We start from the raw sequence: 15851 nt of genomic DNA, 5'->3' as shown, positions 1-15851 counted from the left end.
GACAAATCTACTATGTGAAGGAATACTGAATATAAGAAATCTAACTTTGTAAACCACTAGTTTTTGACATATCAGTTCTTGGACCAGAATGAGTTGCTAAAGATAGTAGTGATGACGGACCGAGATATTAAGTTCAGATTGGCATATATTGTGGTTGAATGTCACATATTACAGCCACTGTGTAAGTAATTTTAGATAAGACATAATCTTTTAAGTATGGACATATAACATATATATAGATAATAATCTCTACTTTAGAAAGTTACAGTGATTAATGAAGTATATAATACGATCTTACAAAATGTTAAATGTTAGAGTATGATTTTTTTAAAAATATGTACTGTTAACACAACAGGAAATTTGAACAACATTTGAAACTATGTTATAAACTTATTTTAGATGAAGCTACAGATATTGTATATTTTGGAAGATCTTCTAAGAGAAAAGACCCTAAAATGATTGGACGTTATGGCAATGGACTGAAATCGTAAGGCTTACTTCTTTCTACATTTCATTATATCATTTTTATTCTGGTTGTCTTGAAGTACTGTAAGAAATACATAAAATGCCAAAGTCTTGCAGGTTAAGTGCTAGAAAAATAAAAGTTTGCACCAAATCTAACAGTAACTACTAACACTAATAATATCTTTATTCACAAACAAATGCAAATTCATGAAGCAAAATATATGCAATGCTCTTGTATTTGGAAAGATATATTATTTAAAATAGGTAATAAACTTATTTATAGACATAAGAGAATGTTGCAGTCAGTGTGAAAGCAAAATAGAATTTATGTTATATTGCTGCAAAATACATTGATAACCTTGACAACATCAACAAAGTAAAACGTAATTTTCATTGTACCATAAATATTTACCTGGGGGGGGGGGAGCTTTAATAAATGTACTTTTTTGGTTTTTAAAAAAACAAAATCCAAGGCCAGTTTATCATAAGTACTGAGATAAAAGCTTGCCACGTGTATAGATAGGATGGGCTTATATTTTTGTAACAAGTGGCTCCAATCTTAAATAATCATAAAACAACCTTCACCCATATTCAGATTCTGCCATATGTAGATAGGTGATGAGAAGCAGACTGAATGCAGTTGTTAGAAAATGGAGAAATGCATAGAAAAGAGTAGGATACAATTCAAAGCTAAAATTCGAAGGATAATCCTGAGATTCCACCCTGGATTCTGATGGCAGCAGAGAAAATAAAACTGAGGGAAAAGGGAATGTGAGAAAAAGACAGTAAAGGAAACTAACTAAATATTAAATTAAACATTAGATTAAATTCTGGCAGTAGCATTTATATCTTATACGAATCTCTGGTATTATCATTTTTTTAAATCAGTAAAGTAAGTAAAACAAGAAAAAGTATTTAGATTCATTAGCTGTTCAGATTCAATAATTCATGTTTTAAAAATGATTTTTTTCTATATTTTTACTACAGAGGATCAATGCGTATAGGGAATGACTTGATATTATTTACCAAAAAAGAGAATACAATGACCTGTCTTCTTTTCTCTCAGACATTCTGTGAAACAGAAGGTCTCAGTGAGGTATGCTTATTCACAACTACATTTTGAAGTATTTATTTCCCATTTTTATGTCCTGGTTCAGACCAAGGTGGTTCAAATATTGTTATGCAATTAAAACATGACCGTGCATAGACTGAAATAACACTAACACTGAAGTGCAAAGAAACCCAAAGAAACATGATATATTACATTTATATTTTTGTCATTTCTTCCTACTTACATAAAAATGCACAGTGTCTATTCATGTTGCTTTTGTGTAACTTTTCCAGGTCATTTTTATATAAATGAAAAATATTTTAAAATCCCAATGAATCCTCCACAACAAAATAGATGAATTAACTTATATCCAAAAGAGAGTCTCTCTAGCATGCAACCACTGTGTATGTTTCATTCATGGGCTTTGATCGTTGCAAGTCAGCTGATTTTTTTTCCCAATCCCATATAATACTTAAAATAAGCTTATAAAAATTATTTATTGCATATGGGAAATTTTTGATACGTGGGTAGCACTCTCATGAATATTTACAGAAATGACTACCTGATTAGGGAATTTCCCATTCATAAATTGGGAATTACATAAAGTGTAATTGTGGGGGAAGCTTGACTTAAAGCTTTCAATTACCAGGAGATAAAATGGATTAAGCTGTGTCCACTGGCCCACTTGGGATAGAATCTAGGCATCACTCACCCTTATTTATATGTTATGAGAATACTTATAGGTTTATATATCTCTTATTGTTCAAAGATAAAGATGATGCTGGTATTTTATCCTCAACATTCAGTTGTATTTATTAGCATTGTGTGTATTACCTATTACAAAGAGAGCACAGCATCTGGCAATATAACAGTGCCGTATCAAATCCTGCTCCTGTCAATAGCAGTGTCCCCCAAGGCAGCGTTGTAGGACCAACACTCTTCATTTTATACATAACGACCTCTGTGACCATATTACAAGTAATTGTGTTCTCTTCACTGATGATGTTAAACTATTTAACACTACCAATAATACGGCTACCCTTCAAAAAGACCTTGATTTTGTGTTGGAATGGTCAAAAACTTGGCAACTCCAAATCTCAACCAGCAAATGCTCTGTCGTACACATTGAAAAAAAGAATCAGAACACTAAATACAAGCTCGATGGACATTACCTTGTTGATGACCCCCACTCCGTCAAAGACCTTGGAGTTTTCATATCAAATGATCTAAGTGCCAAAGCCCACTGCAACTACATCGCAAAAAAGGCTTTAAGAGTTGTAAACTTAATCTTGCGTAGCTTCTTCTCCAGAAAGATTACGCTACTAACCAGAGCATATAAAACATTTTCTAAACCAATTCTTGAATACAGCTCGCCTGTCTGGAACCCACACCTCATTTCTGACATAAATACAATTGAGCGTGTCCAGAAATATTTTACAAGAAGAGTTCTCCACTCCTCTGATTACAACAAAATACCTTATGCCACCAGACTTGAAATCCTGGGTTTAGAAAATTTAGAACTCCGCCGCCTTCAGCATGATCTGAGTTTAACTCATAGAATCATCTGTTACAATGTCCTTCCTGTTGAAGACTACTTCAGCTTCAATCGCAACAGTACACAAGCACACAACAGATTTAAGCTTAATGTGAACCGTTCCGATCTTGATTGCAAAAATATGACTTCAGTAACAGAGTTGCTAATGCCTGGAATGCACTACCTGACTCTGTAGTCTCTTCCCAAAATCCCCAAAGCTTTAACCAAAGACTATCTACTATTGACCTCACCCCATTCCTAAGCGGTCTGTAACGGGCATGCATAAGAGCACCAGCGTGCCTACCGTTCCTGTCCTAATGTTCCCTTTCATTGTATCCAATTTGTTTAGTTATTTCATGCTTATGCTTATATATATGCTAATATATTGTATAGTTATTTCATGCTTATATATACTGTTGTGACAAATAAATAAATAAATAAATAAATAAATAAATAAATAAATAAATAAGATTTTCCAGACATTTTTACCAAATATGCTGTTTTGGTAACTTAGCCACAAAAATAGATATATCAGAATAATTTAAATATATCAGAATAATAATTCAAGGATCAGCCTCACCAGAAATTGTTTACATAAAACATGCTATTTGCATGTACCATTAGCCTTATATTGAAAATTTATAAATATAGGCAGCACTGAACAGAAATATAAATACTATTCTATAAATCTGTATTCTATTCTTATCATTTCCTATAATTGAGAAGTACTTTTGAATGAATAGGTAGACATAGTAAAATACACTTCTAGATTCTGTTTCATTTTATTTTAGATATCTTTTTGCCCTGGCAAGTTTAAAATAACAGACTTGGAATCACATGGAATCAGCAATTGAATCCTAATTAAGGCAATATTTTGCTCCAGTCATTTTTCTGCCTTCAACATTTTAATTAAAATCTACCATTAAAAATCTGGTTTTGCAGATTACTTGAAATGGATAAGATTTTAGGAAAGGCCCCTAACAGTTTCAGTTTTTCTATCTTTAACCCTGCCTTTTACTCTCACCTCAACTTGTGTAATTTTTTTTAAAAATGTATCTCTGCACTGGGGAAGGCAATGTCATTATCCTATAATATCTATGTCCCATATTCCAGAAGGAACTGTTCCTTAATTTAAGGAAACTTGTATGAAAGTTTTAGAACAAATTGCCATAATGATTATAAATGACGGGTTACTGTCATAAGTCTTGCCCCTTCATTTCTCATTAAACAGATGACAATAGAAGAGTGGATAATGACTAAATATGTGCTTCTCTGACGATGGCGTGTCTGTTATTTCTGCCTGGCCACTCTGCTGTGACAGTGATTGATGGGATGTTTTGAACATACATCTGATTCTAGGGCAGAAAATCATGTTCCCATTTAGAAATAATGTTTTGCCTGTGGACCTAATTTTAACCCATTGAAGGAATCTGGGAAAGAGAAGGCTGAGCACACAAATATAGGTCATGTTCTTAGTACTGAAAGTAGCCATCTATGCCCCAGGTTGCAAACAGTTCCCAAAGCATATTTTTCATGCCCCTCTTGCTACTACTGTGTTTGGACAATATAATTATTACACATGGAACACATGGTTGATCAACATTTTGAGACATTACAGACAAAAACCGTACAGTAAGCCCCAAAAGATTTGAAACAAACTCTCAAGAGAAAAAAATATCTATAGTAGCCATATGTGTGCTTGGTTATTTGAAGTGAAGCTCTCTTTATTTCCAGATGTTAATGGTCTTGGTTAATAATCATAACTGGGCCTGAACTTTTGTTTACAGATTGTTGTAGTTGTTACCATTTGGTCATTTGGACTCAGGTCCCCACATGACCTGACTTAATTTTTACAACTGTTTTGTGGATGGCTGTAAACCAAGTCACCATGGTTGTTAAGTGAACTGTGTGATCATTAAGCAAATCATGTGGTCCTTAAGCGAATTCACCACATCCAGTAGGTGCTTTTTTTTTTGCCATTTTCTGCCAGAAAACATCCTCAAAGTCACAAATAGTGATCACTTGACTGTGGAACAATGCAGTTGTTTATAAATATAAGTCAGTTGCCAAACAACCAGAATGCAATCTCATGACTGGGGAAGAGGGGGTGGGTGGGTGGCAGTCTAACTTTGAGAACAAGTCATGAGTAACTTCTTTTGAGTCCTTCATAACTTTGAAGGAAAGTCTATAGTAATATTTTAACACGTTGAAATCTTAACTCTTTTCTATAGAAAAATAGATAAACCACACATTTATAAAAAAAAATATTGACTCCAGTAGACCTAAAAGGGAATCTTAAAAGTCATCTCATCTAAGAGTTTCAGAAATATTTTTCGTTAACTGATTTGTTAGAACTCGAACTTTCTGTTTCTATTCCTACATTTTTGTTAACTTTACAATTGTTAATATTGATTTACTTATTTATTTATTTGACTGGTATGCCATCCATCTCATCTACAGGTGACTAATATACTGAATAGTTTTGCCTCTAAATATAGTCATATACATTTGCTAAATTGTTTAATTGGATAATTAAAACGTAATTAAAAATGAAGTTCCAAGGTTGTCCACACAGCAGTTCTTCTCTGAGAAAATAATGTTTTAATTGAACCAAAACTCTTTAAGGCATTTACGACAAGTTAAAGACTTTTTTAAAGTCAGAGAAATCATAAATATGTCATTAGCAATAATAAGATCCCCAGATTTTCTGGGAAAATACTTATACTTCCTATTACGGAACAATTATATGTCCAATAGCCACAGAATTTTAATTGCTAAATAGAACCAAATATGAGGGTGGGGTGATACTCTCTGAGCTTGGTTGTATTCTTGTAGATGTTTCATTACCCAAACTAAATAACATCATTAGTGCTAAACAGAGAGCTGGGGTTTTCTCTCAGTTTATATTCAGGTGGCTTGCCCTATTAGTGTTTATAGAAGTGATCTTGGAGGTTCTTTGGTATGGCTGTTTAATGTTAGCTTGTTTGGTTTACATCCCAGTGCACACCACATAATACAGAAAGAGACAACCAGATTAAGAGAACTCTCAGTGACCTCACCGAGAAAGGCCAAATTACCAAACAGGAACAGTGGCAGATGAGAAGCACACATATGGATGACCCAAAATATATAAGCCTAGTATACCTTTCCACCCAATTGTATCATTGCTGGGGACCCCTATCTAAAGAATTAACAAAAAAAGCTGGGTATCTCACAAGGGAAAGCAGACAGTCCATTAACTTCCCATTACAGTGCCTTCAAACAATCAGAGACTTGACTATAGATGAGGATGTAATCATGGTCTCATTTGATGTTACAGCCCTTTTCACCTCAGTAGATCCAAAATTAGTCAAAGAATCTAGGACCACATTATTCCACAGCACACTTGACTGAACCATATATTCAAAGATTGAAACACCCAGGATTGTAGATTGTAGATCTCATGAACTTCTGTCTAACCACATCCTTCAAATTCAATGGAACACCTATGGGATCATTGCTCTCAATACGTATAGCAGAGATCATTATGCAAAGTCTGGAAGCCATAGCACTTCCACAAATACATCCAAAATACAGATCAGATATGTAGATGACACCATCACACAAATAAAAAAGGACTATTTAGAGAATACCCTAAAAACGATCAACAATGTTCAAAGGGATCCAGTTTATTAGAGAAATAAAACCACTCACTACCTTTCTGCTCATCCTGATTAGCAGAGACCATGATGGCAAATTAGAAATACAAATGTACCAAAAACCACCCACACCAAACCAAGTGTTCCACTATCAAAACAATAACCCAACCTCCCACAAGAGAAGCTGTGTAAAAGCTATTTAGATGACCACAACTCACTGCAGCAACCCTGAAAAACAGAAAAAGGAAACAGAGCATCTATACAACATAGATGGATATCCACCAACTTTATCAAAAAGTGCCTCATCACTCAATTTCTAAAAGCCTGGTACTCTGACAATAAACAATATCTACATACTATGCAAAAATGATAATCAAGCCAAAAAGAGAACAAAAAGACCAAAGAAAACCATCCCCACCCAGGATCCAGATGAGCTTAGATTAATTCCAAAATTATCATCAGACCAACTTTCAAGAAGTAAACAATGCCCCAAACAAGCTAACAATAAACATCCCAGCCAAAGAACCTCCAAGACCACTCCCAACCAACACTAACAGGCAAGCCACTAAAACAGGGATGTCAAACTTGATTTAATTGAGGGCCACATCAGGGTTGTGTTTGATCTCGGGGTGCTAAGGGGGTCACGTGGCCAGAGGTGTGGCCAGCTCAACATCATTCATTGAAGCTCCATTTTTTACCATGATGGCCTCCTGCAGCCCTATGCTGGCAAAACAGAGCGCATGGCCTCCCTGAGCTCCATTTTCGTTGGCAGAGGCACTGAGAGCCAGTCCTTCGCTGTTTACAGGGCAGCCCCATAGGCCGGATCTAAGTACCCCACAGGCCAGATCCGGCCCCCGGGTCTTGAGTTTGCAACCCCTGCACTAGAATATAAAGTGAGCAAGCTCCTCTCGTTACTAACACTGATAATGTTACTTAGTTTGGATAATGAAATGTCTATAAGAAAACAAGCAAAATCAGAGAGCACCAAGGACCCCTTATGTCAACCATGAACTGCAATTATTCTCCTTTATTAGAATCAACTATATGCCAAGGTTTCAGTGTTTTCAAGTAATAACTCTCCATTTTTGCCCATAGTTATGCCTATTCTGATTTTCATTCTATTCCTCCTCCAAATCCTAGCAATTAACATGGAAATCCAAATCGTGTAGTTGAAAATCTGAAAAATTAAAGCACCCTTGTTGATATAGTAGTTTTAACTTGGAGAAAACCTGCAAGTTCTATAAATGTCATTAGCTTGTAAATCTAAGATACTTAATTGGAATTAATATGGTTATCCTTTATTAATCATGATACAATATTAAATAAACTAACTGTATTTAGTATCTTTGAACAGGGTCAATTAGAGGTAGTCCTCAACTTATGACCATAATTGAACCCAAAATTTCTGTTGTTAAGTGAGAATTTAAGTGAGTTTTGCCTTTTTTTACGACATTTCTTGCCATAGTTGTTAAGTTAGTAACCTGGTTGTTAAGTGAATCTGGCTTCCCCATTGACTTTGCTTGACATAAGGTTGCGAACATAAGGTAACATGACCCCAGGACACTGCAGTGGTCCTAAGTATGAAACAATTGCCAAGCATCTGATACTGGGGATGCTGCAAAGGTTATAACTGTGAAAAACGGTCATAAGTCACTTTTTTCAGTGCCATTATAATTTGAAAGGTCACGAAATGAACTGTTGTAAGTCTAGGAAAACCTGTACTCTAATGTTCTTGGTTATAGGTCATAGTGCCAATCCTTTCATGGTCAAGTGATACAAGGACTCCAGTAATAGATGATCCTGAGAAATTTCCTACACAATTGTCCATAATTTGCAAATATTCTCCTTTATTAGAATCAACTATATGCCAAGGTTTCAGTGTTTTCAAGTAATAACTCTCCATTTTGCCCATAGTTATGCCTATTCTGATTTTCATTCTATTCCTCCTCAAATCCTAGCAATTAACATGGAAATCCAAATCGTGTAGTTGAAAATCTGAAAATTAAAGCACCCTTGTTGATATAGTAGTTTTAACTTGGAGAAAACCTGCAAGTTCTATAAATGTCATTAGCTTGTAAATCTAAGATACTTAATTGCAATTAATATGGTTATCCTTTATTAATCATGATACAATATTAAATAAACTAAGTGTATTTAGTATCTTTGTAAAGGGTGAATTGGAGGTAGTCCTCAACTTACGACCATAATTGAACTCAAAATTTCTGTTGTTAAGTGAATCTGGCTTCCCCATTGACTTTGCTTGACATAAGGTTGCGAACATAAGGTAACATGACCCCAGGACACTGCAGTGGTCCTAAGTATAAAACAATTGCCAAGCATCTGATACTGGGGATGCTGCAAAGGTTATAACTGTGAAAAACGGTCATAAGTCACTTTTTTCAGTGCCATTATAATTTGAAAGGTCACGAAATGAACTGTTGTAAGTCTAGGAAAACCTGTACTCTAATGTTCTTGGTTATAGGTCATAGTGCCAATCCTTTCATGGTCAAGTGATACAAGGACTCCAGTAATAGATGATCCTGAGAAATTTCCTACACAATTGTCCATAATTTGCAAATATTCTCCTTTATTAGAATCAACTATATGCCAAGGTTTCAGTGTTTTCAAGTAATAACTCTCCATTTTTGCCCATAGTTATGCCTATTCTGATTTTCATTCTATTCCTCCTCCAAATCCTAGCAATTAACATGGAAATCCAAATCGTGTAGTTGAAAATCTGAAAAATTAAAGCACCCTTGTTGATATAGTAGTTTTAACTTGGAGAAAACCTGCAAGTTCTATAAATGTCATTAGCTTGTAAATCTAAGATACTTAATTGGAATTAATATGGTTATCCTTTATTAATCATGATACAATATTAAATAAACTAACTGTATTTAGTATCTTTGAACAGGGTCAATTAGAGGTAGTCCTCAACTTATGACCATAATTGAACCCAAAATTTCTGTTGTTAAGTGAATCTGGCTTCCCCATTGACTTTGCTTGACATAAGGTTGCGAACATAAGGTAACATGACCCCAGGACACTGCAGTGGTCCTAAGTATAAAACAATTGCCAAGCATCTGATACTGGGGATGCTGCAAAGGTTATAACTGTGAAAAACGGTCATAAGTCACTTTTTTCAGTGCCATTATAATTTGAAAGGTCACGAAATGAACTGTTGTAAGTCTAGGAAAACCTGTACTCTAATGTTCTTGGTTATAGGTCATAGTGCCAATCCTTTCATGGTCAAGTGATACAAGGACTCAGTAATAGATGATCCTGAGAAATTTCCTACACAATTGTCCATAATTTGCAAATATTCTCCTTTTAATAATGAAGATGAATTGATGAAACAGTTTATGTCCACATTTTTATGTCCAGGATGAGACGTCTGTAAATATTTTCACAGATTTTGATTTAGAATAATTCATAATCTAAGACAAATACTCTAACAGTAAATCAACTGTGACCTAGAGTTTGGAACAGTTTAAATCAGATAATCCCTTTAGCAACAGGGATAGGCTTTAACACTTTAAATCAGATAATCACTTTAGCAACAGGGAAAGGTTTTATTTGGTTTACTCTTATTGCTTTGAATTCTATTTTACTGAATGTGTTTTAGAAATGTTTCTGAAAGAATACTGCTGAATAATGCAAATTTCATATTTTGTTTTATCAAATAAATATAAATATAAATATAAATATAAATATAAATATAAATATAAATATAAATATAAATATAAATATAAATATAAATATAAATATAAATATAAATATAAATATAAATATAAATATAAATATAAATATAAATATAAATATAAATATAAATATAAATATAAATATAAATATAAATATAAATATAAATATAAATATAAATATAAATATAAATATAAATATAAATATAAATATAAATATAAATATAAATATAAATATAAATATAAATATAAATATAAATATAAATATAAATATAAATATAAATATAAATATAAATATAAATATAAATATAAATATAAATATAAATATAAATATAAATATAAATATAAATATAAATATAAATATAAATATAAATATAAATATAAATATAAATATAAATATAAATATAAATATAAATATAAATATAAATATAAATATAAATATAAATATAAATATAAATATAAATATAAATATAAATATAAATATAAAATATTTAGTATCTTTGAACAGGGTCAATTAGAGGTAGTCCTCAACTTATGACCATAATTGAACCCAAAATTTCTGTTGTTAAGTGAGAATTTAAGTGAGTTTTGCCTTTTTTTACGACATTTCTTGCCATAGTTGTTAAGTTAGTAACCTGGTTGTTAAGTGAGAATTTAAGTGAGTTTTGCCTTTTTACGACATTTCTTGCCATAGTTGTTAAGTTAGTAACCTGGTTGTTAAGTGAGAATTTAAGTGAGTTTTGCCTTTTTACGACATTTCTTGCCATAGTTGTTAAGTTAGTAACCTGGTTGTTAAGTGAGAATTTAAGTGAGTTTTGCCTTTTTACGACATTTCTTGCCATAGTTGTTAAGTTAGTAACCTGGTTGTTAAGTGAGAATTTAAGTGAGTTTTGCCTTTTTTTACGACATTTCTTGCCATAGTTGTTAAGTTAGTAACCTGGTTGTTAAGTGAATCTGGCTTCCCCATTGACTTTGCTTGACATAAGGTTGCGAACATAAGGTAACATGACCCCAGGACACTGCAGTGGTCCTAAGTATGAAACAATTGCCAAGCATCTGATACTGGGGATGCTGCAAAGGTTATAACTGTGAAAAACGGTCATAAGTCACTTTTTTCAGTGCCATTATAATTTGAAAGGTCACGAAATGAACTGTTGTAAGTCTAGGAAAACCTGTACTCTAATGTTCTTGGTTATAGGTCATAGTGCCAATCCTTTCATGGTCAAGTGATACAAGGACTCCAGTAATAGATGATCCTGAGAAATTTCCTACACAATTGTCCATAATTTGCAAATATTCTCCTTTTAATAATGAAGATGAATTGATGAAACAGTTTAATGCCATTTATGGAAAAGCAGGTGAGTTTAACATTTAAATATTAAATCCACATATACCAATATTGCTCTGTCTTCTGCAGATCGTTGCCTTAAGCAGTAGCATGAGTACTGTGAACTGGACCAAGGCACGTAGCAGCAGAATTAATATAGGTCAATTGAGACTGTAGCAATTAGCAAAACAACACAAAAAACCCCAATAAACTAAAGGCGCTATTGTTTCAACACTGAAACAGACAATGGCTGCGATTAGCAAGTACAATAAAGAATTTTATGTTGATCCTTAAGCATCTTCAGAACTTCACAGATTCCTCCCTGGAACTCTTACCCATAAGTTACACTTGCACCTCCTTAGAATGGAATATAGACTTTAGAATTAGAGAGAAAGCATTCTGCATATCCTGACCATCAGTATCTTGAGAAATTGGAACTATTAGGCAGCCTGTATGTTCTTTACCGCTGGCCAATTTTCAGTTGCTGTGTGCATGTATGAAGGCCCTCATTTGTTGTTGACTAATATACCAATGTAAAGAAAACTTCCAGTCTAGAGAATAATTAAAGGAAAACTAAAAATGGTCTTGCAGATTATGTAGATTTAATAATTGACTTGGAAGGCCGTGTTTCGATTACCCATTTAAAGCCAATTCTAAATAAAATTACTTTTAAATAGAAATCAATGTGCCTTTCTACTACAGATAAAACAAAAAATATATTTTCTGAATAATGTATTTTATATTTAAAGGACCCTTGTGATGACTTTTTTTTGTGTTTTCCCTATAAATGTTCACAAAGTGGTTTACTTCATAAATTTATGTACATGCTTTTCAGTGAGAAGTGTAAGATCTAGCTAAACAAATTTTACGAGAAAGATGTATACATCCCTATTTTATGACAGCAGGAGGACTGTATAAAAAGATCATGCTGATATTGCTTTACTGTCAGAAGCCACTTTGAACTCCACATTTCACATATTACAGGAGTAATAAAATTCTGTTTTTCTGGCGATAACAAAAATAGTGTCTTCTATTGTATATTCTTAAAAATTGAGTTGCATCCAAAGAGAGGCATCTTAACGTAGAGTTCTCAAGTATCCATACATACCTGTAGACAGTTCAGAAAAAAGATAAGCTATTCTAGTTATCCTTTATAGTGAATCTTCACTGACATTGTAAGATATTTTGGAGTGTGGGGGGGAACCAATACAACCTGTTATTTACATATTCATACCTAGGAACTCTGCTTGTGATATACAATCTGAAACTCGCATTGAATGGGGAGCCAGAACTTGATATTCTAACAGATGAGAAGGATATATTGACTGATAGGATCTCAGAGAAGTAAGTTGTTATGAAAAAGAAAGTATAAGTTAATATTATGCAAGCTAAATATTTTTACAAGTAGCAAATTTGTTATGAAATCTGATATCTACAGATCATATATGTATTACATATCTATTTGAAAGGTCACGAAATGAACTGTTGTAAGTCTAGGAAAACCTGTACTCTAATGTTCTTGGTTATAGGTCATAGTGCCAATCCTTTCATGGTCAAGTGATACAAGGACTCAGTAATAGATGATCCTGAGAAATTTCCTACACAATTGTCCATAATTTGCAAATATTCTCCTTTTAATAATGAAGATGAATTGATGAAACAGTTTAATGCCATTTATGGAAAAGCAGGTGAGTTTAACATTTAAATATTAAATCCACATATACCAATATTGCTCTGTCTTCTGCAGATCGTTGCCTTAAGCAGTAGCATGAGTACTGTGAACTGGACCAAGGCACGTAGCAGAATTAATATAGGTCAATTGAGACTGTAGCAATTAGCAAAACAACACAAAAAACCCCAATAAACTAAAGGCGCTATTGTTTCAACACTGAAACAGACAATGGCTGCGATTAGCAAGTACAATAAAGAATTTTATGTTGATCCTTAAGCATCTTCAGAACTTCACAGATTCCTCCCTGGAACTCTTACCCATAAGTTACACCTGCACCTCCTTAGAATGGAATATAGACTTTAGAATTAGAGAGAAAGCATTCTGCATATCCTGACCATCAGTATCTTGAGAAATTGGAACTATTAGGCAGCCTGTATGTTCTTTACCGCTGGCCAATTTTCAGTTGCTGTGTGCATGTATGAAGGCCCTCATTTGTTGTTGACTAATATACCAATGTAAAGAAAACTTCCAGTCTAGAGAATAATTAAAGGAAAACTAAAAATGGTCTTGCAGATTATGTAGATTTAATAATTGACTTGGAAGGCCGTGTTTCGATTACCCATTTAAAGCCAATTCTAAATAAAATTACTTTTAAATAGAAATCAATGTGCCTTTCTACTACAGATAAAACAAAAAATATATTTTCTGAATAATGTATTTTATATTTAAAGGACCCTTGTGATGACTTTTTTTTGTGTTTTCCCTATAAATGTTCACAAAGTGGTTTACTTCATAAATTTATGTACATGCTTTTCAGTGAGAAGTGTAAGATCTAGCTAAACAAATTTTACGAGAAAGATGTATACATCCCTATTTTATGACAGCAGGAGGACTGTATAAAAAGATCATGCTGATATTGCTTTACTGTCAGAAGCCACTTTGAACTCCACATTTCACATATTACAGGAGTAATAAAATTCTGTTTTTCTGGCGATAACAAAAATAGTGTCTTCTATTGTATATTCTTAAAAATTGAGTTGCATCCAAAGAGAGGCATCTTAACGTAGAGTTCTCAAGTATCCATACATACCTGTAGACAGTTCAGAAAAAAGATAAGCTATTCTAGTTATCCTTTATAGTGAATCTTCACTGACATTGTAAGATATTTTGGAGTGTGGGGGGGAACCAATACAACCTGTTATTTACATATTCATACCTAGGAACTCTGCTTGTGATATACAATCTGAAACTCGCATTGAATGGGGAGCCAGAACTTGATATTCTAACAGATGAGAAGGATATATTGACTGATAGGATCTCAGAGAAGTAAGTTGTTATGAAAAAGAAAGTATAAGTTAATATTATGCAAGCTAAATATTTTAACTAATTCCATGGTACCTGGCCAGGCTGACTTCTATGATTTGCAGATATAATCATTTTAGAGAGAAAACTAAAATGGTCTTGCAGATTATGTAGATTTAATAATTGACTTGGAAGGCCGTGTTTCGATTACCCATTTAAAGCCAATTCTAAATAAAATTACTTTTAAATAGAAATCAATGTGCCTTTCTACTACAGATAAAACAAAAAATATATTTTCTGAATAATGTATTTTATATTTAAAGGACCCTTGTGATGACTTTTTTTTGTGTTTTCCCTATAAATGTTCACAAAGTGGTTTACTTCATAAATTTATGTACATGCTTTTCAGTGAGAAGTGTAAGATCTAGCTAAACAAATTTTACGAGAAAGATGTATACATCCCTATTTTATGACAGCAGGAGGACTGTATAAAAAGATCATGCTGATATTGCTTTACTGCCAGAAACCACTTTGAACTCCACATTTCACATATTACAGGAGTAATAAAATTCTGTTTTTCTGGCGATAACAAAAATAGTGTCTTCTATTGTATATTCTTAAAAATTGAGTTGCATCCAAAGAGAGGCATCTTAACGTAGAGTTCTCAAGTATCCATACATACCTGTAGACAGTTCAGAAAAAAGATAAGCTATTCTAGTTATCCTTTATAGTGAATCTTCACTGACATTGTAAGATATTTTGGAGTGTGGGGGGGAACCAATACAACCTGTTATTTACATATTCATACCTAGGAACTCTGCTTGTGATATACAATCTGAAACTCGCATTGAATGGGGAGCCAGAACTTGATATTCTAACAGATGAGAAGGATATATTGACTGATAGGATCTCAGAGAAGTAAGTTGTTATGAAAAAGAAAGTATAAGTTAATATTATGCAAGCTAAATATTTTTACAAGTAGCAAATTTGTTATGAAATCTGATATCTACAGATCATATATGTATTACATATCTATTTGAAAGGTAGATTCCTAAATTCATTCTTTCCATAGAAGTTTCTGCCCATCATGGTACTACACATTTTTTGAAAATATATTCACCAAACACTTTTTATTATCTTGGAAAAATAAACATAATCTTAAAT

The 15851-nt window shown here is 33.1% G+C and overlaps 1 protein-coding gene across 1 annotated transcript in view; it reads left to right on the top strand.

Annotated features, from left to right (window-relative positions):
• MORC1 (MORC family CW-type zinc finger 1) overlaps window positions 1-15851 on the top strand; it is a 72072-nt gene that overhangs the window by 7304 nt on the left and 48917 nt on the right. The window contains exons 5-8 of the mRNA XM_058185199.1: window positions 400-487; window positions 1453-1561; window positions 11585-11744; window positions 12952-13057. Coding sequence (XP_058041182.1) covers window positions 400-487; window positions 1453-1561; window positions 11585-11744; window positions 12952-13057 — 463 coding nt within the window. The remainder of the gene's footprint in view (window positions 1-399; window positions 488-1452; window positions 1562-11584; window positions 11745-12951; window positions 13058-15851) is intronic.

Source organism: Ahaetulla prasina, chromosome 5, assembly GCF_028640845.1.
Source record: "Ahaetulla prasina isolate Xishuangbanna chromosome 5, ASM2864084v1, whole genome shotgun sequence".
Taxonomy (NCBI): Eukaryota; Metazoa; Chordata; class Lepidosauria; order Squamata; family Colubridae; genus Ahaetulla; species Ahaetulla prasina.
Note: the sequence above shows the minus strand (reverse complement) of the source record. Positions and strands in the feature narration are given on the sequence as shown.